The sequence below is a fragment of the Aotus nancymaae genome, unplaced genomic scaffold (assembly GCF_030222135.1).
Source record: "Aotus nancymaae isolate 86718 unplaced genomic scaffold, 86718_ANA_hifiasm-v0.15.2.pri h1tg000010l, whole genome shotgun sequence".
NCBI classification, from domain to species: domain Eukaryota; kingdom Metazoa; phylum Chordata; class Mammalia; order Primates; family Aotidae; genus Aotus; species Aotus nancymaae.
Genome location: NW_026988421.1, coordinates 60,098,011 through 60,123,877, shown reverse-complemented (window position 1 = coordinate 60,123,877; position 25,867 = coordinate 60,098,011). Strand labels below are relative to the sequence as shown.

The window sequence follows — 25,867 nt, the reverse complement described above, 5'->3', positions numbered from 1 at the left end:
ACTCAACCAGGCTCTGGGCTGAGTCAGAGGTACAAAGGTTAACAAGTTCGCCTGTCCTTCAGGTGCTCAGAGTCTAGTGGGAAAAATGGGCCTGTAAACCGACCGTCATTCAGTAGTCACCACAGAGGCTAAAAAACCTGAAGGTTCCAGGTACAACGGGGACTCAGAGGATGGAATAATGTTAGGTTTTATAAGGTAAAAATACTTCAGATTTTAAGTGCAGGGCTTCAGAGGAATTTTTTTTGTAGATTTGTTTTAAATTATTTAAAATTTGACCAAGATGCGACTAACCACAGGAAAACTTGGTGGACAGACTAAAGACTAGGTCATGGTGCTTTGAGCTTTTTGAACACTTGAGAAAAGACAACTGAAAGTAAAGTAAAAACTTCTGAGGAATGAAGTTCGAGAGCTTCTATAATATTCTAAAGGGCTTTTTGTTAGTTTTCAAGACAAGTTCACTTTCAATTTCTTTTTCTTTCTATTTTTTGAGACAAGCAATCTTCCCACTTCGGCTTCCCAAAGTGCTAGGATTACAGGTGTGAGCCACCATGCCCGGCTGACAAACTCATTTTTAAATTTTTCATGTGAGAAACATTTAACACTCTACAGTAGGTGAAAGCAAAAAACAGATTAAGGTCTAAAAGGAACATAAAACAGATATTTGAAAAAAATTAATAAAAATTGTCCAAGTGCAATGGCTTACACCTGTAATCCCAGTACTTTGAGAGGCTGAGGCAGGAAGATCAACTGAGGTTAGGAGTTTGAGACCAGCCTTGCCAACATGGTGAAACCCTGTCTCTACTAAAAATACAAAAACTAGTCAGGCATGATGGCATACACCTGTAATCCCAGCTACTCAGGAGGCCGAGGCAGGAGAATCACTTGAACCCAGGAGGTAGAGGTTACAGTGAGCCGAGAAAACACTGCTGCACTCTAGCCTGGGCGACAGAGCAAGACTCTGTCTCAAAAAAAAAAAAAAAAAAAAAAAGAAGAGAAAAATGAAAACAAAATTGATGGTGTCCTCAGATGCCTGACAATCTGTTTGACAATAAAGACCTTGTAGAAACATGGAAAATGTATAGAAGCAATGTAAAAAGTAAAACAGATATGATGGTGACAGCTGGGTAAAAACTACAAGGACCCATGAGCAACTACTGGCCATGGGTAGTGTCCTGTCTCTGAAAAAATAAAATAAAAGGTCCGGTCTCTGAAAAAATAAAATAAAAATAAAAAAAGCACCAGTGGTGCTAGAAGAGACAGGCTTTAGAACTTTCTCCATCCAGGTGCATCGACTTTACTGGAATCTTACCCACAGCAGAGGGACAAATGAACAATCAGGACTGATAAGTCAGGGCTGTCATATTTAGGCTGCCATATTTTAAAACTGCCACAAGATGGGAGTATTTTAAAACTTTACTCTGATTTTCTGATCATTAATCTTTGTGGGTCACAAGGTGATGGAACCTCAGTACCCCAGTACACCAGAACTCAGAGAGGCAAACATCACTCTGTTTTTGCTGTTGGAAATTTGATTCACATGAGAAGGCCAAAGGGAAATGGATATTAAAGCAAGGGAATTAATTAATAGCTGTTGGTTTGTACAGCATTTGAAAAGAAGCTCATAGTGTAAAATGGAAAAAATTGTTGGAAAGAAAAGTCAGTATTTTGAATGAACGCATCCTCTCTCTTTTGTTTGTAAGGCTTTCAAAGTTGAAGCCTTTCCATGACTCACCCTTGTCTTGCCCTTTGGTTGCAGTGTAGAAATTCAGTGAAAGTCCAGCTGCCAGTGGTGCATGTTGTGAGCTGCTACTGTCAAACTTTCCATGCCTCTCTGGTCCCTCAGGCAAAGAGCAGGTGCATGTTCCAGTGTCCTGAAATAGAAGTTACAGTTATATAAATTCAAATTGCAAGAAGTGCAGTATACCAAGGTAGAGAGGCTTAAAGAGCTGATGGGCAGTAGAGTTTGCATCCTAGCTAATGTGTGAAAGGGCCCATTTACAAAGAAATCTATTACCAATAGATGGTGAGCTTGGCTACAATGTATGATATTTTAATACTTTAAAAGACTTATCCTATCTGTATCCTGAAAGTCCTCTGGATTCTAAAAAAAAAAAAAAAAAAACTTATCCTAAAGGTCACAGAAACACAGAAAGCTATAGACAAAGAAAGGAAGGACAAAGACAGGAAATTTGGCCAGATCAGATAGAGGAAGGACTGGCAGGCACTTTAGGTTTCTGCAGGCAAGGAGGCAAGACTAGCAAGGCCAGCAAAAGCTTTTCTTGGTCACCCCTTCAATTACCACTGGAGACTTGTGATTGCAGACTCTGCCTTAATACCTCTCAGTTTCTATCAGGTGTCGTATGCATGGCCATCTCTTGTTAGAGGTGCTTGAGTTCAATTCTTTTTTTTTTTTTTTGAGACAGAGTCTTGCTCTGTCACCAGGCTGGAGTGCAGTGGCGCAATCTTGGCTCACTGCAACCTCCACCTCCTGGGTTCAAGCGATTCTTCCGCCTCAGCCTCCCAAGTAGCTGGGACCACAGGTGTGTGCCACCACGTCCAGCTACTTTTTGTATTTTTAATAGAACCGGGGTTTCACCATGTTGACCAGGATGGTCTCGATCTCTTGACCTTGTGATCTGCCCGCCTCGGCCTCCCAAAGTGCTGGGATTACGGGCGTGAGCCATCGCGCCCAACCGCTTGAATTCAATTCTTAACATTGTTGTCTTGTTGGCTGGGAGTTTCCAGTGGCCCCCTCTAGTCCTCTACTTAGGTGGGATTTCTCACTTACCCAGGTTCACAGGTGCCTGCAGGTGGGACAGGTGCTCATTCACTGCATTTTCACCATCCTATTTCTAGAATTCTAGAGTGCCCAATATGCTAAAGGTTAATCTCTGATTTAATAAGAGAATGGGCCGGGCGCTGTGGCTCATGCCTGTAACACTTTGGGAAGCCGAGGTGGGTGGATCACCTGAGGTCAGGAGTTCAAGACCAGCCTGGCCCGTCTTAAACCCTGTGTCTAATGAAAATACAAAAATCAGCTGGGTGTGGTGGCATGTGCCTGTATTCCTAGTTACTCGGGAGGCTGAAGCAGAATTGCTTGAACCCAGGAGGTAGAGATTGCAGTGAGACAAGATTGTGCCACCACTGCACTCCAGCCTGGGCGACTTTGCAGTGAAAAAAAAAAAAAACAGAAGTGAGATCAACCAACTTGCCCAATACAAAGCTCTTTGCACACACTTTTCTGTCTGAATCACCGAAATCTCTCTTTTCTAGGTTCACCACAAGGCCTCATCTTTAAAGTTTTAGAGTATTTATTGTCAAAATCTGTGTGTCTCAATTACGTATTCTCTGGTATTGTTCACAATTGCTGTCTGTGTCAGTCTTAACTCCCTACCTAGATGCTAAGTCCCTTGAACACAGATTCCTGGCTTATACATGAGGGTTTCTCAAACTTTAATATGCACATAATCACCTGGGGAACTTGTAAAAATGGAGATTCTGATTCAGAAGGTTGGAGGCCCCAAATGGGGCCTCAGACTCCACATTTCTAACAAATCCCCTTAGTTGTGGGTCCATGCTCTTGGCCCAGCACAGGACTCATTGATTGATTGATTGCTGTTCTGTCTTAGAAACCTTGCAGGGGTTCATTTTCTCTGCTAGACATTAGTTTTCCCTGTCTGTAGCATGTTAAAGGGTTAATAATCATTTGTCTTTGTGATGGGCAGGCAGTGTAGTATGGCTGGTTAAAGCATGACTTTGAGCCACTCAAATAAAAAGCTAACATGTATTAAGTACTTACTATGTGTTGGGCACTGGGTTATTTCTTTCTCTCACTCTCTCTCCTCTCTCTTTCAGTCTCGCTCTGGGTGGGCTGGGGCACAGTGGCTCATGCCTGTCATCCTAGCACTTTGGGAGGCTGATACCGGTGCATTGCCTGAGCTCAGAAGTTCAAGACCAGCCTAGGCAACATGGTGAAACCCCATCTCTACTAAAATATAAAAAGTTAGCCGGGCTTACTTGTGCATTCCTTTAGTCCCAGGTACTCAGGGAGGCCAAGTGGGAGAATGGCTTAGATCCTGGGAGGCGGAGGTTGCAGTGAGCTGAGATCATGCCATTGCACTCTAGCCTGGGTGACAGAGCAAGCCTCTGTCTCAAAACACATACACGCGTGCACCCACACACATACACACATACACACACACCCCAAACCTGCCTTTTTTTTTTTTTTTTGAGACAGAGTCTCGCTCTTTCAACCAGGCTGGAGTGCAGTGGTACCATCTCAGCTCACTGCAACTTCTGCTTCCTGGGTTCAAGCAGTTCTACTGTCTCAGCCTCCTGAGTATCTGGGATTACAGGTGCACACCACCATACCTGGCAAATTTTTGTATTTTTAGTAGAGACAGGGTTTCACCATGTTGGCCAGGCTAGTCTCCAACTCCTGACCTCAGGTGACCCACCCACCTCGGGCTCCCAAAGTGCTGGGATTACAGGCGTGAGCCATCGTGCCCAGCCCCTGCCAGGATTTTTATATAAGCTGATAGTTTTAAAATCATGACTGATTTTTCACAGTAATCACAGTTTTATGCCCTGTACAATTATATAGAACATGTTTCAAAAGATTTTGAATTAAAGAATGTTTAATTTGCATAACTCAGAGAAGTGAATTATGAATTTACTAATATAAAATTATTCTTCTTCTGGGTTTCAGGAGATCAAGAGCAGTAAATTTGGCCAAAACAAAAATGCATTTGCTTTGAAACTTCTTTAAAATTCAAACTCAAACTAGTAAGCATTTTATTGATTAAAAATGGATTTTCCTTCTCAAAAGGAAAATGTTTCAGGTCTACTTTTTTTCTTGAGTTGAGAGGAATGTGTGTGTGTGTGTGTTTGTATGCATGTATATATCTTCACAATAAACCTTGACTTAAGTGCTATTATTCCCATCTTAAAGGTTTGGAAACTGAGGCCATAAGAGTAAATGGCTTGCCCACTTTTACACTCCTACTAGGGACTCACCCAGTATAGAAATTCAATTCTGTTGCTGGGTGCGGTGGCTCACGCTTATAATCCCAGCACTTTGGGAGGCTGAGGCGGGCAGATTGCCTGAGCTCAGGAGTTCAAGACCAGCCTGGGCAACACTGTGAAACCCTGTCTCTACTAAAATAGTACAGAAAATAAGCTGGGCATGGTGGCATGTGCCTGTAGTCCCAGCTACTTTGGAGGTTGAGGCAAGAGAATTGCTTGAACCCAGGAGGCAGAGATTGCAGTGAGCCGAGATCGCACCACTGCACTCCAGCATGGGAGACAGAGCAAGACTCTGTCTCAAAAAAAAAAAAAAAAAAAGAAATTCAATTTTGTTTTCAAACCCACATAATTTGTTTTAACATTTTATTTTGAGAAATTAAAAACCTACAGAAAAGTTTCAAGAATGGTACAATGAGCATGCATATTCCCTTCCTCTATATTCACCAGTTGTTACTATTTAAAAAAAATTTTTTTTAGAGTCAAGGTCTTGCTATGTTGCCCAGGCTGGTCTCCAACTCCTGGGAATAAGCGATCCACTCGCCTCAGCCTCCCAAAGTGCTGGGATTATAGGCATGAGCCACTGCGCCTGGCCAGTTGTTACTATTGTCCACATTTGCAAAACCCTCATCCTTTTTCTTTTCTTTTTTGTTTCTGAGACAAGGTCTTGCTCTGTCACCCAGGCTGGAGTGCAGTGGCACAATCATGGCTCACTGCAGCCTTGATCTCTGGGCTCAAGCGATCCTCCCACCTCAGCCTCCTGTGTAGCTGGGACTGTAGGCAAGCACCACCATGCCTGGTTAAACTTTTTATTTTTATTTTTAATAGAGACCAGGGGGTGGGAGTGTCTCTCTATATTGCCCAGTGGTCTTGAACTCCTGGTCTCAAGCAATCCTTCTACTTTGGCCTTCCAAAATGTTAGGATTACAGGCATAAGACACCATGCCCAGCTAAAGCTCTCATTCTTTTTTTTTTTTTTTAATCTTTTATTTACAGAGACAGGGTCTCACTGACTGTCTTGTTACCCAGGGTGCCCTTGAACTCCTATACTCAAGCTATCCTCCTGCCTCAGCCTCCCAAAGTGCTGGGATTACAGGCGTGAGCCACCACGCTTAGCTAAACTCTCATTCTTAATTACTGTACTGTTTATTAGGTATATGGTCGTCTTGGGATAGTATATGATCCCTCTGTTTAATTTCTTCGTTTGTAAGGGCATAAAAATATTTACATTGAGGGTTTTTAAAATGAGATTAAGTGAAATAATGTACTTATTTTTTCAACAAATGTTAATCTCCTACTGTGCTGAGATGAATACCAGACGTTGTTCCAGGTCCGGACAAAGCAAGACAGCTCAGTCAATACCCTAACAGAACTTAAAATCAGAGGTGGGGAGGCCAGACAGTGAAGGGCACACAAGGCAATTTCAGGACATCTAAGCACTGGAGAGGGGACAACATGTTTAGACACAGTGGTCTGGGAAGGCTTACTGGAGGAGGTGACCCCTGGCCAGAAGCCCTTCCCACAGAAGGGAGTAAATGCAAAGACAGGGGAAGAGCGGTCCAGCCTGCCCAGAGTGAGTGCCGAACGTCTCTTTCATCAGCATAGCAAGAGACTGGGGTACTTCCTTTTGTGGAGATTGTTTTTAGAAGAGAGCACACTTTGTCAGCTAGACTAGATCTTAATTTCACAAAAGATAGACTAGGCCAGCCAGTTTTTCATAATCTATTCCAGCTTGCACATTTATAACTCTTCTTCACAGAGTACAGCAAGCATGGATTTCTGAGAATCAATCTTTATAAAAGGTGCCTTGAATTCCTTGGTAATGATTTCCTTTTAAGCATGTTACTTTTATTATTAATAAACTGCTTTTTAAATTAACGGTAGTTGCTGTCCAAAGGAAGTCTGATCTGTGTTTCTGAAATCTCAATAATCTTTTGTTTCTAATTAAGGAATTGGATGAAGACATGCATCAGAAAATTGCAAGGGAAATGAACCTCTCTGAAACTGCTTTTATCCGAAAACTGCACCCAACAGACAACTTTATACAAAGTAAATATGCATTTTTTTTTAACTGCTCTGTCGCCCAGGCTGGAGTGCAGTGGCATGATCTCGGCTCACTGCAACCTTCGCCTTTGGGTTCAAGCAATTCTTGTGCCTCAGCCTTCCAAAGTGCTGCAATTATAGGCGTGAGCCACCACACCTGGCCTAAATATGCATTCTTTAAAATCATTCTTGAATGATACCAGAAATTATTTTTTAGGTAGGGGAATGATCTTTAAGGAAAATGCCCCCTTGTTATTTGCATGCAGATAGTAGACAGAGCAGGAGATTCTAATTTGGTTTTCAGTTCATCTCAGGGAGGGGGTATTGGTGAATCTGAATGTTTCCATTCCAGATCTAGCACTGGGGAGCCCTAGGATGCTTGCCTTGCCATCATTCCTCCTTTTACAACATGTTTTGGCTGTTCATCATGCTAGAGAAATATTTAGGAAAGAGGAAAATGAGAAGTCTGTGACCTGCTTGCATAGGAATGATCTCATCTCTCTTTGGCTTTTCCTACCCTCAGGTTCCTGCTTTGGACTAAGGTGGTTTACACCAGCGAGTGAGGTCCCACTTTGTGGCCACGCCACCCTGGCTTCTGCAGCTGTGCTGTTTCACAAAATAAGTAATGTGATTTTCTTTAATTAATCTAACACTTAGCAAATGGCAATTTTTTTTTTAAAGTTCTCACACTGTTTCTGGTGGTTCAAAGTGACTGGTACAAAGACTTCACAGAGTTTACTTCATGCTATTCATAACACAGAAACAAAAACAGCAAACTTCAATAGCACTTTGGCCTTTCTGAGTATGTGCCCAGCATCATCGGAAAGCTGCAGTCAGAATGCCATTTTATTTATTTTTTATTTTTATTTTACTTTACTTTCTGGTCTACAAAGAGTCTGACAACCATTTCATTTTATTATTATTATTTTTTGAGATGGAGTCTTACTCTGTTGCCCATGCTGGAGTGCAGTGGCGTGATCTCAGCTTACTGCAACCTCCGCCTCCCGGGTTCAAGTGATTCTCCTGCCTCAACCTCCCGAGTAGCTGGGATTACAGACTCCCACCACTGCACCTGGCTAATTTTTGTATTTTTTGTAGAGACAGGGTTTTGCTATGTTGCCCAGGCTGGTCTCAAATTTCTGAGCTCAAGTGATCCGCCGACCTTGTCCTCCCAAAGTGCTGGGATTAGAGGCATGAGCCACCAAGCCCAGCCAATAAGAGCTTCTTTGCTTGAATTTTAAAGATTCCTGGGCCCCCACAGTATGCATTCACCTTAAGAGGAGTTGTAGCATCTTAATTTGGCCAGTTTCTATCATAGCTGAATTTAGTTTAATGGATAGAGATCAGGGCCTTGTGGGAATGGGACAGAGAAGAGATTTCTGGAAAATGCCCCAAAACAGGAGATGGAAGCAGCCATAAACAAGAATAAACAGCAAACAGAAATGGAAACAAGAAAATAAACAGGATGATATGACAGAGGTCACTGTGGGTGTTGGGCAAAACCTCGTCTCTACTAAAAATACAAAAATTATCCAAGCGTGGTGGCGCACACCCAGCTAGCTACTCAGAAGACTGAGGCAGGAGAATCGCTTGAACCTGGGAGGCAGTCACTGCAGTGAGCCAAGATCGCACCATTGCACTCCAGCCTGGGCAACAGAGTGAGACACTGTCTCAATTAAAAAAAAAAAGAGAGAAAGCAGGATTGAATAGAGGGAGGAATTGAACTTTGGAGTAGTAGCAACAAAGAAAGGCTTAGGCCAAATCCATAGGGAGCTCTGAAGCTGGGCATTTCTTCAAGTAGTATAGTTCCAAGTAGAGGCAAAGAGTCAGGCCTTTTTACCCTCTGTGGACCAGTTCCCAAAGCCTGGAAAAGATGTATGACTTTGGGCAAGGTAGCTCTATTCAGTCAAGGGTAACTCCAAGAGAGCGACTCAGCTGAGACATGTGGGCCACCAGCACTCTGGGCAAGCAGGGTCAGGGCCGGGTGTAGGGAGAGCCAGCAAGGCCCCAGGTTGCAGCTGACAGCAGGTGCCTCCCTACACTTTGCACCCTATGGTACTTCCTTGCCTCATGGAGTCCCAGCCCAGAGGCCATGAGTCAGATATAGAATATGAATCAGCACCCACCAGAGAAGGGGAAATTTGGGCTAAAGGATAAGATGAAGCATCTGTGCGATGAGCTGGAGCGAGAGGAGGAGCATCCCAGGCAGAGGCTAGCAAGTGCAAAGCCCCTGGGGCCTGTCTATATGATTGGCAGGAGATAAAGTTGAGAGGCCATATAACGTAATTCAATATAGATTTCAAAAAGATGATATTGGTAACTGTGGATAGGGGATATGTGCAAAGGCAAGCAAACATCCTGAAATGTTTAGGAACTGAGTCTTGAAAAATAGGGTTTACTGAAATTAGATTGAGTGTCTTTTGTTTTTTTGTTTTTGTTTTTTTGACATGAGTTTTACTCTTGTCACCCAGGCTGGAGTGCAATGGCAAGATTTTGGCTCACTGCAACCTCAACCTCCTGGGTTTAAGTGATTCTCCTGCCTCAGCTTCCCAAGTAGCTGGGATTACAGGCATGTGCCACCATACCTGGCTAATTTTTGTATTTTTAGTAGAGATGGGTTTTACCATGTTGGCCAGACTGGTTTCGAGCTCCTGACCTCAGGTGATCCACCTGCCTCAGCCTCCCAAAGCGAGATCGAGTGTCTTTTGAAAACTGGACTCCACATGGGTTGGTTTGATGCTGAGGTTTGGAATAATCACACCCTGGAACCCTTCATAGGGCAGTCTTAATGTTAGATGAGCTAAGGTATGAAAAAATGCTTTGTAAATAATAATGTCTTATACCGATTGTAATGAGAAAAATTAAGCTTTGGGTTTCCAAGTGTGAATTTTATGCTCAATGAAAATTAATAAGCCAAAGTTCTTCACCTTTGACATGTGGTTTAAGTTTTACAGAAATATTAAGGGGGAGAAAAGAATTAGGTCACCATTCTTTGTTTTCATTAAAAATGTTATACACACTGATAAGTAGCCCAAGTTATATCAGCGACATGGATGCCAGGATTTGTGGTGCATTCTTTTTGTGTGTGTGTGTGTGTGTGTGTGGTTTTTTTGTTTGTTTGTTTTATGAGACAGGGTCCCACTCTGTCTCCCAGGCTAAAGTGCAGTGATATAATCTTGGCTCACTGCAACCTCCACCTCTTGGGTTCAAGCGATTTTCCTGCCTCAGCCTCCCGAGTAGCTGGGACTACAGGCATGCGCCACCACACTTTTTTTTTTTTTGAGATGGAGTCTCACTCTGTTGCCCAGGCTGGAGTGTGGTGGCACAATCTCGGCTCACTGCAACCTCCGCCTCCCAGGTTCAAGTGATTCTCCTGCCTCAGCCTCCTGAGTAGCTGGGACTACAGATGCGTGCCACCATGCCCAGCTAAATTTTTGTATTTTTAGTAGAGACGGGGTTTCACCATGTTAGCCAGGATGGTCTTGATCTCCTGACCTCATGATCAGCCTGCCTCAGCCTCCCAAAGTGCTGTGATTATAGGTGTGAGCCACCATGCTGGGCCAGTGGTGCATTCTTTAAATCACATTGTTATGTAAAAGGTTTGGTTTATTTAGGATAAACCCAATTTATTTAATGTAAGACTGATATTTACAACTTAAATGTTTTATTATTCCCTTGGCATATCTTAAACTAGAAGAGCTTATGACTCTATAGTTGTTGCTGCTGGATATTTTAAAATCTGTATTAGAAACATTCTAGGCTGGGTACAGTGGCTCATGCCTATAATCCTAGCACTTTGGGAGCCAAGGCTGGAGGATCGATTCAGTCTAGAACTTAGAGACCAGCCTGGGCAACATAGTAAGACCCCGTCTTTAAAAAAATTTCTCACCTGTTATCCCAGCACTTTGGGAGGCCGAGGCGGGCGGATCATGAGGTCAAGAGATCGAGACCATCCTGGCCAACATGGTGAAACCCCATCTCTACTAAAAATACAAAAAAATTAGCTGGGCATGGTGGTGCGTGCCTGTGGTCCCAACTATTCAGGAGGCTGAGGCAGGAGAATTGCTTGAACCTGGGAGGCGGAGGTTGCAGTGAGCCGAAGTCGCGCCACTGCACTCCGACCTGGCCCCTGGTGACAGAGTGAGACTCTGTCTCAAAAAAAAAAAAAATTTTCATGGCTCATGTCTGTAATTCCACCTACTTGGGAGGCTGAGTTGGGAGGATTGCTTGAGCTCAGGAGGTTAAGGCTGTAGTGAGCTAGTGCCCAGCTTGGGCAATAGAGTGAGACAGTTGCTCAAAGAAAGAGAAAACTTTCTTTCTTTGAGCAACTGTCTCACTCTATTAATAAACCTATAACAGGTAGGTTTATTAACCTGATTTTATAGATGAGGAAACTGAGATTTAAGAAGGGTGGCTGGGGTGGTGGCTCACGCCTGTAATCTCAGCACTTTGGGAGTCCGAGGCAGGTGGATCACTTGAAGTCAGGAGTTTGAGACCCGCTTGACCAACATAATAAAACCTTGTCTCTATTAAAAATACAAAAATTAGCCAGGTGTGGTGGTGCACACCTGTAATTCCAGTTTCTTGGGCAGCTAAGGTGGGAGAATCACCTGAACCTGGGAGGCAGAGGGTGCAGTGGGCTGAGATCACCCCACTGTACTCCAGCCTGGGCAACACAGTGAGACCCTGTCTCAAAAGGAAAAAAAGGAGGCTAAGTTAGTAAAGGCACAGTTAGTAAGCAGTAAAGAGCTGGGATCTGAAGCCTTGATATATGATGCCACATTCAATCCGTTATGTTTTTGGTTCTCAAGTTAGAATCTAGTGAGAGTTTTCTTCATTCTAGACCTCAGCAACCCAAGCCTCGCTCCATCACAGAAAAGGATGGCATCGCCAGAAAGTCTAAGACAACGCAAAGGTATTTGAAATAGACATGTATATATATGACAAAGTTTATTTCCTATTTCTTGATTTCCGTTTTGGCCAGAAAACATGAATAGCACGCTCTCATTTGTCACTCTAAGTGGGGAACTAAAGGCCAGACGAGCAGAGGATGGCATCATTCTGGACTTGCCTCTTTATCCAGCCCACCCCCAGGTCAGCTCTTTGTAATTATTGCCCTAAGCTGTGTACAACAGACAGCTCTCCTGCTTTATAATAATTTTATTTTCTTTTTCCTCCCATCTAGAACTTCCATGAAGTAGAGGACTTGATAAAGGTTGGTAAAAAGAATCAAACCTGAGCCTAGTTATTGGTTATTGTTTGCACAGAAAGATTTAGTACCATTTGATCCCCAAAGATAGGTCTTCTACCAATATAAATGTTACAGTGTTTCAAGTTTGAATTTTAATATTCATTCTATTTGGTAAGAAAGTTGACCAGTTTTTCTTGGCTCCTGATTGCCAGTGCTGGCCCCTATGGTAGGGTGGAGGGAAGAGACACTGTTGTGTGGCAGGCTGAAAGGCACAAAAGAACCAACGGAGGTGGCGAAGAAGAGTGAGAATAGGATGTCTTAAGGAAAGTAAGTTTCTGGGAGGAGACCAGCTTTTAGGGAAATGAAGGGATATTGAATGTCTGTGCTTTTCTAACTAGAAGGAGAGGAATAGAGGAATGGGTCCAGAGCATCGCCATGCAAGTTCAGGTGTGAAAGTTGGGAATTTCTGGCAGAAAGAGGTCGTTCTATAAAATCCATACACACAAGGTGGAGGGAAAAAAGCTGGCCGCTTCCTGGCAGCTGTCAGTGTCCCCAGTTGCTGTAGTAAAGGATGGAACTGAGGTGGGAGAGGGATGTGCTTTGATGGAGGAAACCAAGAAAGCATGAGTATCTTACAGAGAAGATGATGCAGAACATGGGCTCCTCGTGGGGTCTGTGTGGGCATGGGGCTAATAATGATGAAACATTTTGAGAGTCGCTCTGTGTGCAGTGCCACTTGCTGAGCATTTTACTTGCATCATCCATTTAATTCTCAATGTTTCTCTGTGAGGTGGGCACTGCAGTTGTCCCACGGAGGTTCTGCAGGGCCAGAGCAGTCCTGGATGACCAGGGGCTTGGTGTGTAGAGAAGAGAGGGCCCAGGTCAGGACCAGGGCAAGGGCTGTCATGAGAAGAATGATGCTGTAGCTTGGTCTATTGTGAGTACTACTGGGGTATTTCTTAGTGAATTTTTAACTACAGCATTTGTAATCTCTTTAGTGTTTGGCTTTATCGATGTTTTCAAAGAATATAAACAAATAAGCATGATGGATCCTGATTTTATGCTCAGTCCCACCCATGGCTTGGGTTTCTGGAGACAAGCCAAATTTAAAAACAAACAAGCTGCTTTAAACATACTGGTAAGAAAGTGGGAAAAAATTTATAATGGTAGGCCATATTCATGGTAGAAAGAACTTAGCCTCAGAGTCAGCATTTATTAAATGGGATAATAAAGGGTTGTAAGTGTTGTCATTTTGTGTTCTTCCCTAGAAACTGGTAGTAAGAGTCCCAGCCGAGAATTAAACTTTTTTTTTTTTTTTTTTTCCGAGACGTAGTTTTGCTCTTGTGGCCCAGGCTGGAGTGCAATGGTGCAATCTTGGCTCACTGAAACGTCTACCTCCTGGATTCAAGCAATACTCCTGCCTCAGTTGCCAGTAGCTGGGAATACAGGCATGTACCACCATGCCCAGATAATTTTGTATTTTTAGTAAAGATGGGGTTTCTCCATATTGGTGAGGCTGAACTTGAACTCCCAACCTCAGGTGATCTGGCCACCTCGGCCTTCCAAAGTGCTGGGATTACAGGCATGAGCTACCTCACCTGGCCTTAAACTTTTTTTTGACATGAAGTCTCACTCTGTAGCCCAGGCTGGAGTGCAGTAGCATGATCTCAGCTCACTGCAACCTCCACCTCCCAAGTCCTGGTTCAAGCAATTCTCCTACCTCAGCCTCCCAAGTAGCTGGGACTACAGGCATGAGCCACCATGCCCAGCTAATTTTTGTATTTAGTAGAGATGGAGTTTCACCATGTTGGCCAATCTGGTCTTGAAGTCCAGACCTTGTGATCCACCCTTCTCAGCCTCCCAAAGTGCTGGGATTTCAGGTGTGAGCCACCGCGCCCAGCCTACTTTTAAATCAGCGTATGAACCTATGCAGATAAGGGCAGGGTTTGAGAGACCAAGGCTCTGGAGAACAGATGGGATCTGGCTATAGAATTCCCATTTCTTGAGGAAGTGACGTTGGTTAGCCCATAGTCACAGAGGCAGAAAGCTCAAGTACCACCCCAGGCAGAAGGAATTCTGTCTGTGGGAACTGGAGTATCTTGGCCTCTAACAAGGTTTAGGGAACCTGAAGCCACCTAGCGATTACCATACAGCTACTGCGTAATTATCATCTGCTGGGCCTGGCAGCTGGGACTGGTGCCAAAGGATGACTTGGTGATGTGGGAAGGGGTTGTCTCCTCGTAATCTCCCTCAGTGCTCCAAGTCACCCTCAAACATCCATGATGTTCCTGGATTTCAGCAAGATTATATGCAGTCAGGTAGACTAAACCAAGGTATCCTGAGATCATGTTATGTTATTGATCTGTCACATACAATCTGAGTGAAAGTGGTGTGCTTGCCAAGCAGAGCAGCGTAAGACGAGTCCGCTAGTCCTTACTTCCAGTCAAACTGCTAGTCCTGAGTCCTTGCCATGTGGAATGTTCTAATTGCTGCTGCAGGAACTCACATATATGATTTCATTTAATCCTCACAGCTCTAAGAGGTGGACATAAGGCCCCCCATCTCCAAAGATAGTGGTCAGTAGGGATTTAGAGCTTTTTCTCTGACCTTCTCAGACCTGGGTCAAGCAGTGTGTGTGTGTGTGTGTGTGTGTGTGTGTGTGTGCGCGCGCGCGTGTGTATCTTTGGCCTAAGTCTCTTTCTCCTTCTCTGTGGGGAGAATAACTACTTGAAGGAGCTGTGCATTAAGGTACATAGTAGGCACTTGTGAGCAATGCCTGTGGTTTTTTTTTTTTTTTTTCTTGACATGAAGTCTCTCTCTGTCTCCCAGGCTGGAGTGGAATGGTGCAATCTCAGGCAAGTGATTCTTGGTTCACCAGGTTCAAGTGATTCTCTTGCCTTAGCCTCCAAAGTAGCTGGGATTACAGGCATGCACTACTGTGCCTGACTAATTTTTTAATTTTTAGCAGAGATGGGATTTTGCCATCCTGGCCAAGCTGGACTTGAACTCCTGACCTCAGGTGATCCACCTACCTCAGCCTCCCACAGTGCTGGGATTACAGGTGTAAGCCACTGTACCCGGCTGCAATGCCTGTTCTGAGGCTCACAGAGGCGTCTGTGGTAGCCAGGAGACTGACCATCCTTGGGCAACAGCTTAAGCTCTGAAACTGCACTAACTCTTGGGGACTGGAGACGATGGGCGTGCTTGGCTCACAGTGGATGCTCAGTGAGAGATCATTCCCCATTTCAGGGGATCAACGACTTGAGCCAGGGCATGCCCCTGAGGAGATTTTGGTCTGTCTCTACAGACTGCCATAGGCAACACACTGGTCCAGGACGTCTGTTATTCTTCAGATACCCGAAAGCTCCTCGTCCGCCTAAGTGACACTTACAACAGGTAAGATTTTTGGCTGCATCAGCACTTTGGGGAGGGCTGACTGCCCAGATTTATAGCTCTGCCTTGGTCTGGCTGTGCTGTGTGCAGTCAAATCATGATTTATGCAGCCAGAGTGTTTCTTTCCCTGGTAGGAAGACATTACCACTTGTTCTTCCCTCCCCTCCTGCTGAGCTGCTTGAGCAAGCTGCACCCCAGCCTGTTTTACAGAGTCTGTCTGGCGAGTGGGCTGTGAAATGGGTTTGTCCTAATCCACCTCATTTATGAACAAGGTCATTTCTGGAGAACCTGAAAGTGAACACGGAGAATCTGACGCAAGTTGAAAACACAGGGAAGGTGAAAGGACTTATTCTTACCCTCAAAGGAGAGCCTGGTGGGCAGACCCAAGCATTTGACTTTTACTCCAGATATTTTGCACCGTGGGTTGGTGTGGCTGAAGACCCAGTGACAGGTACCTTTTACTTGAGCTCAGGGGAGGGTAAAACAATGGAAGAGGAGGATCACAAATAGTTATTTAAGTGCGCTTCATGTGACCTTTCGGGTGGCTTGGGTTTTGAGCTGCCTTGTTCCTCTATCTTTCCCCCTCTCTGCCATCCCTTCACTGAAGTCTCACAAGAAAAACAGAATAGAGCAGGCAGATGGCAGGGTTAAACCTGAGTGTCAGACAGCCTGGGTTTACATTACTAGCTTCCAAGCTCTTGACCTTGAGCAAGTGACTTGACTTTTAAAAGTCTCAGTTCCCTCCTCTATAAATTGTGTATAATACCTCATAGGGCTATAAAAACACACTGCATGTTAAGGGCTTAATAGAGTGCCTGGCCCATGGTAAGTGCCCAATAACTACTAGCTATTTTTTTTTTCTTTTTCTTTTTCTTTTTTTTGAGACAGAGTTTCGCTCTTGTTACCCAGGCTGGAGTGCAATGGCACAATCTCGGCTCACCGCAACCTCCACCTCCTGGGTTCAGGCAATTCTCCTGCTTCAGACTCCTGAGTAGCTGGGATTAAACTACTAGCTATTTTATTTCATTATTATGTTTGTTTTTTTTTGAGACAGAGTCTTACTCCATCACCCAGACTGGAATGGAGTGGCATGATCTCAGTTCACTGCAACCTTGGCCTCCCAGGTTCAAGTGATTCTCTTGCCTCAGCCTCCCAAGTAGCTGGGACTACAGGCGCCCGCCACCACACCCAGCCAATTTTTCTATTTTTAGTAGAGATAGGGTTTAACCATGTTGGCCAGCCTGGTCCCGAACTCCTGACCTCAAGTGATCTACCCTCCTCGGCCTCCCAAAGTGCTGGATTACAGGCATGAGTCACTGTGCCTGGCCAACTACTAGCTATTTTAATAATAACAGCAAAACTAGCTCTTTGAGCCAACAATTCTAGATTATTCACCACCTGGAAGCAGAAGGATGGAGTCAAAAATGGGCAGAAATGTCATGACTCCTACTCTCACCCTCTTTGGGAACAGTGGGCTGAGCTGCAAAGGATGAGAATGCTTGATGTGGGAGGATGGTGGGTGGGATGGTGAACGGGGCCACAGGGGTTTGAACAGAGCCTTCAAGACTCCTGTTCTGGTCAGGTGGCAGGGCTTGGATGGCTGTTACTCTCTGAGGAACAAAACACATGAAATTCAAAACTCAACAAACAAGCACTTTTAAAGACTCAGGAAAATGCCCAGCAACATCCCAACAGTCCAGCTTCCCCATGGAAGAAAAGTTCTGAGCAGATTTGTACATACATGCACAGCTGCTTCTCAAAGATTCTAATTGGCACAGAGTGAAGTTTTTTTTTTCCTGTAATAATGCTTTTCTAGAGTGTAAAGATCCTTGGACTTTGATGACCAACCATCTGGGTTTGCTTGAGACGGAGGGGTTTCTCAGGATGCAGAACTTTCGGTGCTAAAACCAGGACGGTCTCAGCCAACCAGAATGGTTGGTTGCCTTACTTGAACATCCCATAACACTTTTTTTTTTTTTTGAGACAGAGTCTCACTCTGCTGCCTGGGCTGGAGTGCAATGGCATGATCTCAGCTCACTGCAACCTCTGCCTCGCAGGTTCAAGAGATTCTCCTGCCTCAGCCTCCCGTGTAGCTGGGATTACAGGCACCTGCCATCATGTCAGGTTAATTTTTTGTATTTTTAGTAGAGACAGGGTTTTACCATGTTGGCCAGGTTGGTCTCAAACTCCTGGCCTCAGGTGATGCACCCACCTCGGCCTCCCAAAGTGCTGGGATTACAGGTGTGAGCCACTGCGCCCAGACCTATAACACTTAATATGTTTTCCTGAATGAGAGGCTTTTCCTCTCCATCTTTTCTTCTCCGAAATATTTTTCTGTCAGTTATTGCTGTATATTTTGTTTCTTCATTTTAAAATCTAATCTCTGATCTAAATCCAGAGTACAAAAGTGAAAAAAAAAAAAAAAAAACCTTGCTAAAAAGGAAGTTCTTTTGGCACCAAAAGCTCAGGAATGTTAGCTTGGTGGAAAATTTAGCCTTTTAGCCAGGTGTGGTGGCTCATGCCTGTAATCCCAGCACTTTGGGAGGCTGAGGTGGGACGATTGCATGGGGCCAGTAGTTTGAGACCAGCCTGAGCAACATAGGGAGACCCCATCTCTACTAAAGAATTAAAAAATAATAAAAGAAAGGAAAATTTAGACTTTTTTTTTCAGAGTTTCCACCTTTCTTTGCATATGCACTCTGGGAAGAAGGAGATACTTTCCCTGGAAAGATGTAGAAAGATTTATGCGAGGTTGGGCGTGATGGCTCATGCCTGTAATCCCAGCACTTTGGGAGGCTCAGGTGGGTGAATCACTTGAGGTAAGGTGTTCAAGACCAGCTTGGCCAACATAGTGAAAACCTGTCTCCACTAAAAATACAAAAATTAGCTCAGCATGGTGGCATATTTCAGCTACTTGGGAGGCTGAGGCAGGAGAATCGCTTGAACCCAGGAGGTGGAGGTTGTAGTGAGCTGAGATTGTGCCACTATACTCCAGTCTGGGCAACAGAGCAAGACTCTGTCTCAAAAAAAAGAAGAAGAAAAAAAAAAGAAGTATGCAGAGGCCTTGATTTTCCTACCAAGAGCTAACAATGAGCTGACAGATAAGACAAGAATTAAAACCCGCAGTCTAAGCCGGGCGCGGTGGCTCAAGCCTGTAATCCCAGCACTTTGGGAGGCTGAGGCAGGTGGATCACGAGGTCGAGAGATCGAGACCATCCTGGTCAACATTGTGAAACCCCGTCTCTACTAATACAAAAAGATTAGCTGGGCATGGTGGCGCGTGCCTGTAATCCCAGCTACTCAGGAGGCTGAGGCAGGAGAATTGCCTGAACCCAGGAGGCGGAGGTTGCGGTGAGCCGAGATCGCGCCATTGCACTCCAGCCTGGGTAACGAGAGCGAAACTCCGTCTCAAAAAAAATAAATAAATAAAAATAAAAAATAAAAAAATAAAAAAATAAAAATAAAATAAAACCCGCAGTCTAATTCAGCCTTAAGAAACTGTAAGGACCAGTCACAGTGGCTCAAACCTGTAATCCCAACACTTTGGGAGGCTGAGGTGGGAGGATCTCTTGAGCTCAGGAGTTCAAGACCAGACTGGGCAACATGGCAAAACCCTATCTCTACAAAAAATACAAAGGTTAGACAGGCATGTTGACATGCACCTGTAGTTCCAGCTACTTGCAGAGGGCTGAGGTAGGAGGATGACTTGAGAATGGGAAGTCAAGACTGCGGTGAGCCATGATTGTGCCACTGCACTCCAGGCTGGACAACAGAGCATTATTTTGTCTCAAAAAAAGAAAAAAGAAAAGAAACTACGACGTATTTGATACATAATTTGGCAGAGTTTATCCATAAATTCTATGTCTTCCTTTCTATCTCCATTCATAATTCTGCACCCTGCTGTGGGCTGGCCAACATATTGATTAGGTGATCTAGGGTTTAGGCAAACTGGATAATTGATTGTAAATGCTTAGAAATGTACCACGAAGTTGCCTCTGTTTTCTTTGGGATTGTCTCCTAACTTTTCACTTCTTTTAAGGGTCTGCACACGCTGTTCTCAGCAGCTACTGGTCCCAGCAGCTGGGGAAGAAAGAAATGCATGGTAGGACAGCTCTTTACCAATTTATTTTTTATTTGCCTAATTCCAAGCTAGTGTTCCTTCTCATATGCACTATCCCCTTGAAAATGTAATAAAATGTTATGTATCACCCATGTGAAAATGAAAGGTTTTAAGAATCCTTCACCCTTAAAGATCCTTCATCCCAAACATCCTTCAGCTCTGCCTCCCCAACACACAGAGACTGTATGGACACAGACACAGTAACTGCCCCAAGAAGTGTTTGTTGAATAAAATTAACTAGCTGTATAACTTGGGCCCAGAGAGGTTATTTATAATGTGATGGGTTGAGATTGGATGATCAGCATGGTTCCTTACTGCTATTGCTAGTCACAGGATTGAATCAAACAAATTACTTTGGAACCAAGTCCCCTAGTGATTAATGTATTGCTTAGGGGCAGAGAAAAATGATTGCAGCTGATGGAGGCTGCACTGCCCTGATCATCCAAGGAGGCCGTGACCCTGATTTGGAGAGAGCAGGGTGGCTATTCATTTTTTTTGGCGAGTCTAATTATTCTCTTAAGTACTGAGCTCCTGGAAGACTGAGGCTATGCCTCTTTTGTCTGCCTGGCACACGTGGTTGCTTGAACATGTTATGAGTGAATGAACTTCCTCTGTCCTATTCAGAGCTGAGAAGATAGGGGCCTTCTCAGAAGGGCCAAGACCACCCCTCTTCATCTTCTTAGACTTTACTGTTTCAAACATCTTTGCTTACTCTTCGAGAGAGGGGAAGAAAGGATGAGTGGAGTGTGTCTGGGCCATTACAGGAATGAGTAGAGGAAGTGGCCCAGGAAAAGACTCAGGAAGGGAGTATGTGGAGCTGTATGTTTTTAGATCAAATTGAGTTTGTGGTCCTCTCAGTTTGCTGGAGAATGAGGCTGGGAGTGGGCAATACCATAAACAGATGAAGGAATTTATTCTTGAAACTGATCTGGGAGGACTCTAGGATTTGTAATAAGAAATCTTTCACTATGCTCTGTTAATTTAAAATGGTGAAAATGCTCTTAATTTGACTTGTTTGTTTTCTTTAGCATTTCAGTGTTCCCGCCGAGGAGGAGAGCTGGGGATTTCACTTCGTCCAGATGGAAGGGTTGACATTAGAGGAGGTGCAGCTGTTGTTTTAGAGGGCACACTGACAGCCTAGAGGTGGTTGTGCGTGGTCTGTGATGCTGCAGTCTCTAACCACCAAGTATTTTCTGCATAAAAAGAAATGTAAGGGGCTGCCTTTAGCAAATATGCATCGTTGTCCACTTAATCCTCATGTTAAAAATTTAAAAATGGACTGGGCGCAGTGGCTCACACCTGTAATCCTAGCATTTTAGGCGGCCAAGGTGGGCGGATCACCTGAGGTCAGGGGTTCTGTACCAGCCTGGCCAACATGGCAAAAACTAATCTCTACTGAAACTACAAAAATTAGTTGGGCATGGTGGTACATTGCCTGTAATCCCAGCTACTTGGGAGGCTGAAGCAGGAGAATTGCTTGAACCCAAGAGGCAGAGGTGGCAGTAAGCTGAGATCACTACACTGCGCTCTAGCCTGGGTGACAGAGTGGGACTTCGTCCCTGCCCCCCAAAAATTGAAAAATGAAGACATTTTAATGGAGATTTAATAATGCTTCCAAACTAATGAACTAATGGAGTTTTGACTCCACTTATGAGTGTATTTGAAAAGTAAGTAACCAGTTACAAAGAATAACGCCACTTCATTTCGTTATGACTACTCATCAGAGAAACAGGAATACATTTCTGAGGAGTGAAACTAAACCATTTGAACTTAAATGAGTATCTGATTTTGCAGCCATTAAAATGAGTCAATAACTGTGGAAATATAGAAAAATATTTTATAATAACTAAGAAAAAAGAGGATAATAGGCCATAAAATGTTAGCAATGTTATGCTATGTCTATATAGACAAGCATGGGCCATGAAAGATAGCAAAAGGGAGATAGTTCATGTGTGGGCGGCGAGTAGAAGTCATTTGAATGTATCTAAGAAGTGATTTTCTTTATTGTTTCGCTCATGTACAAAGACTAAAAATCAGGACAAATCCAGAAAATTAAAACAAAAAAATATGTATTAGGCTGCTTCCTGTTATAGTGAAATTAGACACTAAAAGTAATGTGATCTCAGCTGGGCGTGGTGGCTCATGCCTGTAATCCCAGTGCTTTGGCAGGCTGAGTCCTGGGCAACACAGTGAGACCTGTCTCTATTAAAAAAAAAAGTAATGTAATCTCAATCTTTTTCTTGATATATGGCTTTACAGTGATCATGTAAGAGGAATTCTTCTCTTACTTTAATAAAATGATTTTCACATAACTTTAAATTCAGTTAAATCTACAATATTGAATACCTGTAGTCGACTTTGGGATGGGGACTTTTTCAAGCCTTTATGAATGTTTGCTTAAGGTCATCTCATTGATGGTAGTTCTCAGCCATCTCAAAAACTGCAAGCTAATCAGTTAGACATTCTTTAGTGACCTCAATTTTTTCACTTTAATTGCTACTGTGTTTTCTATTTTTACTGATCTTTGCTAATTTTATTATAGCAGTAATCTTGTGTTTCTCATGATTTGCAATAAAGTCAATAATTCACCAGCGTTAATGCCTTAACTTAATGAGTAACCAGTGGCTCTCACAGACCTCACAGCGGACCACAACACACCCATGGGTCATGATACCAAGGGCGAGAATCACCAGAGGGTTTCACTAAATGTGGGATTTTCCCAACCTGAGACTGAACTGTATGAATAGTTTTATATAAATGCATAGTTGAGAGGGCCTGAATTTGATTAGGTCTGAATTTGATCTCTCAAATGTATGCTAAATTTTTTTTTTTTTTTTTTTTTGAGACAGAGTCTTGCTCTGTCGCCCAGGCTGGCGGGATCTTGACTCACTGCAACCTCCGCCATCCAGGTTCAAATGATTCTCATGACAGCCTCCAAAGTAGCTAGGATTACAGGCACCCACCACCATGCTTGGATAATTTTTGTATTTTTAGTAGAGATGGGATTTCGCCATGTTGGCCAGGCTGGTTTCAAACTCCTGGCCTCAAGCGATCCACCTGCCTTGGCCTCCGAAAGTGCTGGGATTACAGGCGTGAACCACCATGCCCAGTGATGCTATATTCTTAATAGATATTTTTGGGAAATAAGTCTCTGTGATAACTCTGAATTCCTTTTCACATGAAAGTTGTTATTTGTAGCACCTGACTTGACTTTTCATCTTATGTTTTCAAACCACATATTCACTTGTGTGATTTTTAAAAAATTGTCCAATGGATAGTTGAGTCCGAATAGTCAGAAAACTGATTATGTTTTTTTTCCGTACATACACTGTTTATGTAAGAATACTGATTGATTATATATTTCCTCAGCCTGCTGAAAATGGATTCAGGGGCTGCAGTGCACATGTGTGTGGGAAGTAGTCACCAGGGAAGAAGGGGCCGGGGCAGGACAAGCACACCCGAATAGATACACAAGGTGTCTATTTATCTTTCTATAAATATGCCTACATTTATATAAAAATAAACATATTTAAACACTAAGACTGGGCATGGTGGCTCATGCCTGTAATCCTAGCACTTTGGGAGGCTGAGGTGGGCGGATCACTTGAGGTCAGGAGTTTGAGATCAGCCTGGCCAACATGGTGAAACCCCATCTCTACTAAAAATATAAAAATTAGCCGGGCATGGTGGCAGGTGCCTGTAATCCCAGCTACTCAGGAGGTTGAGATAGGAGAATTGCTTGAACCCAGGAGGGAGAAGTTTTAGTGAGCTGAGATCACACCACTGCACTCCAGCCTGGGTGACAGAGTGAGACTGTCTAAAAATAAATAAATAAACACTAAAATCACATTTGGTCTTGACATAAGCATGTGTAATCAAATTCTATTTAATTAAACACAGCATGATGGGATTTTAATTCACCAAGTGGGGAAGCTTATCATGTTTTGATGACAGCTACCATTTAAGTCCATTTTGCCATTTTGCTGACTCTTCTTATTTTGGCTTCTTAGTCATTATGCAGCTTTTTAATGTTAGTTTGTTTCTTTGTTTTTAAGAGAAAAAGGGCTCTTTTGCCCTTGCTTGTTGCCCAGGCTGGAGTACAGTGGCACAACCATAGTTCATTGTAGCCTTGAACTCATGGGCTCAAATGATCCTCCCATCTCAGTCTCCTGAGTACCTAGGGCTACAGGCATGTGCCTCCATGCCCAGCTTATTTTTAAATTTTTTGTTGAGACAGGGTCCTGTTATGTTGCCCAGGCTGGTCTTGAACTCCTGGCTTCAAGTGATCCTCCTGCCTTGGCCTCCCAAATCACTGGCATTACAGACATAAGCCCCTGTGCCTGGCCAGCTTTTTATGTTTTTATACAAATGTAAAAAGTGACATCTCTGGGTAGCAAGAGCAAAGGCCTCTAGGGTATACTCTGTACGGTGAGTTATCTGCTGAGATGGGTGGGGCAGGTTTGAGAGCCCTAGTTCCAGATAGGTTTGTTCCTGCCTCTTCCACCTCAGCCCACCTCTTGCCTACCTGATCTTACTGAGAATGGACAGAGGTGAATGCAGAGGGAGATTGTGAGAGCTGTGTTTCTGCTCGTATTCATCCGTTTTCATGCTGCTAATGAAGGCAAACCTGAGACTAGGTAATTTATTAAGAATAGGTAATTTATAAAGAAAAAGAGGTTTAGTGGACTCACAGTTCCACATGGCTGGGGAGGCCTCAAGATCATGGCAAAGGTGAAAGGGACATCTTATATGGTGGCAGGTAAGAGAGAATAAGAGCCAAGTAAAAGGGGAAACCCCTTATAAAACCATCAGATCTCATGAGACTTATTCAATACCACAAGAGCAGTGTGGGAGAAACTGCCCCATGATTCAATTATCTCCCACCAGGTTCCTCCTGCAACATGTGGGAATTGTAGGAGCTACAGTTCAAGGTGAGATTTGAGTGGGAACACAGCCAAACCATATCATTCCATTCTTGGTCCCTCCCAAATCTTATGTCCTCACATTTCAAAACCCATCATGCCTCCCCAACAGTCCCTCAAAGTCTTAACTCATTTCAGCATTAACTCAAAAGTCCACAGTCTAAAATCTCATCTGAGACAAGGCAAGCCCCCTCTGCCTATGAGCCTGTAAAATCAAAAGCAAGTTAGTTACTTCCTACATACAATGAGGGCACAGGCATTGAGTAAATGCAACTGTTCCAAATGGGAGAAATTGGCCAAAACAAAGGGGCTACAGGCCCCATGAAAGTCTGAAATCCAGTGGAGCAGTCAAATCGTAAAGCTCCAAAATGATCTCTTTTGACTCCATGTCTCACATCCAGGTCACGTTGATGCAAGAAATGGGCTCCCATGGCCTTGGGCAGCTCTGCCCCTGTGGCTTTGCAGAGTATAGCCCTGCTCATGGCTGATTTCACAGGCTGGTGTTGAGTGTCTATGGCTTTTCTAGGTGCACGGTGCAAGCTGTCAGTCAATCTACCATTATGGGGTATGGAGGATGGTAGCTCTCCTCTCACAGCTTCACTAAGCAGTGCCCCAGCAGGGACTCTGGGGGCTTGCATCCCACATTTCCCTTCCACACTGCCTTATCAGAGGTTCTCCATGAGGGCTCTGCCCCTGCAGCACACTTCTGCCTGGGCACCCAGGCATTTCCATACATCCTCTGAAATCTAGGCAGAGGTTCCCAAACCTCAATTTTTGACTTCTGTGGACCTGCAGGCTCAACACCATGTGGAAGCTGCCAAGGCTTGGGGCTTGCACACTCTGAAGCAATGGCCTAAGCTATACCTTGGCCCATGTTAGTCACGGCTAGAGCAGTTGGGATGCAGGACACCAAGCCCCTAGGCTGCACACAGCAGGAGGGTCCTGGACCCAGCCCATGAAACCATTTTTTCCTTCTAGGCCTTTGGGCCCGTAATGGGAGTGGCTGCCACAAAGGTCTCTGACATGCCCTGGAGACATTTTCCTCATTGTATTGGTGATAAACATTTGGCTCCTCGTTACTTATGCAAATTTCTGCAGCTGACTTGAATTTATCTTCAGAAAATGGGTTTTTCTTTTCTATCGCATGCTTAGACTGCAAATTTTTTGCACTTTTAT

The 25,867-nt window shown here is 43.9% G+C and overlaps 1 protein-coding gene across 6 annotated transcripts in view; it reads left to right on the top strand.

The window, feature by feature from the left end:
* Nucleotides 1-22,362, top strand: part of PBLD (phenazine biosynthesis like protein domain containing) — a 42,285-nt gene extending 19,923 nt beyond the window's left edge. For 4 of the 6 annotated variants that reach the window (XM_012451413.3, XM_012451412.3, XM_064374193.1 and 1 more), the window contains 8 exons: nucleotides 6,972-7,071; nucleotides 7,589-7,687; nucleotides 12,050-12,159; nucleotides 12,251-12,280; nucleotides 15,564-15,652; nucleotides 15,922-16,100; nucleotides 19,689-19,751; nucleotides 20,798-22,362. In XM_012451413.3, the coding sequence (XP_012306836.2) occupies nucleotides 6,972-7,071; nucleotides 7,589-7,687; nucleotides 12,050-12,159; nucleotides 12,251-12,280; nucleotides 15,564-15,652; nucleotides 15,922-16,100; nucleotides 19,689-19,751; nucleotides 20,798-20,910 (783 nt within the window). In that variant the 3' untranslated portion in view covers nucleotides 20,911-22,362. The remainder of the gene's footprint in view (nucleotides 1-6,971; nucleotides 7,072-7,588; nucleotides 7,688-12,049; nucleotides 12,160-12,250; nucleotides 12,281-15,563; nucleotides 15,653-15,921; nucleotides 16,101-19,688; nucleotides 19,752-20,797) is intronic. The other 2 variants (XM_064374194.1, XM_012451414.3) reach the window with 2 other exon arrangements.
* The last annotated feature ends 3,505 nt before the right edge of the window (nucleotides 22,363-25,867 follow it).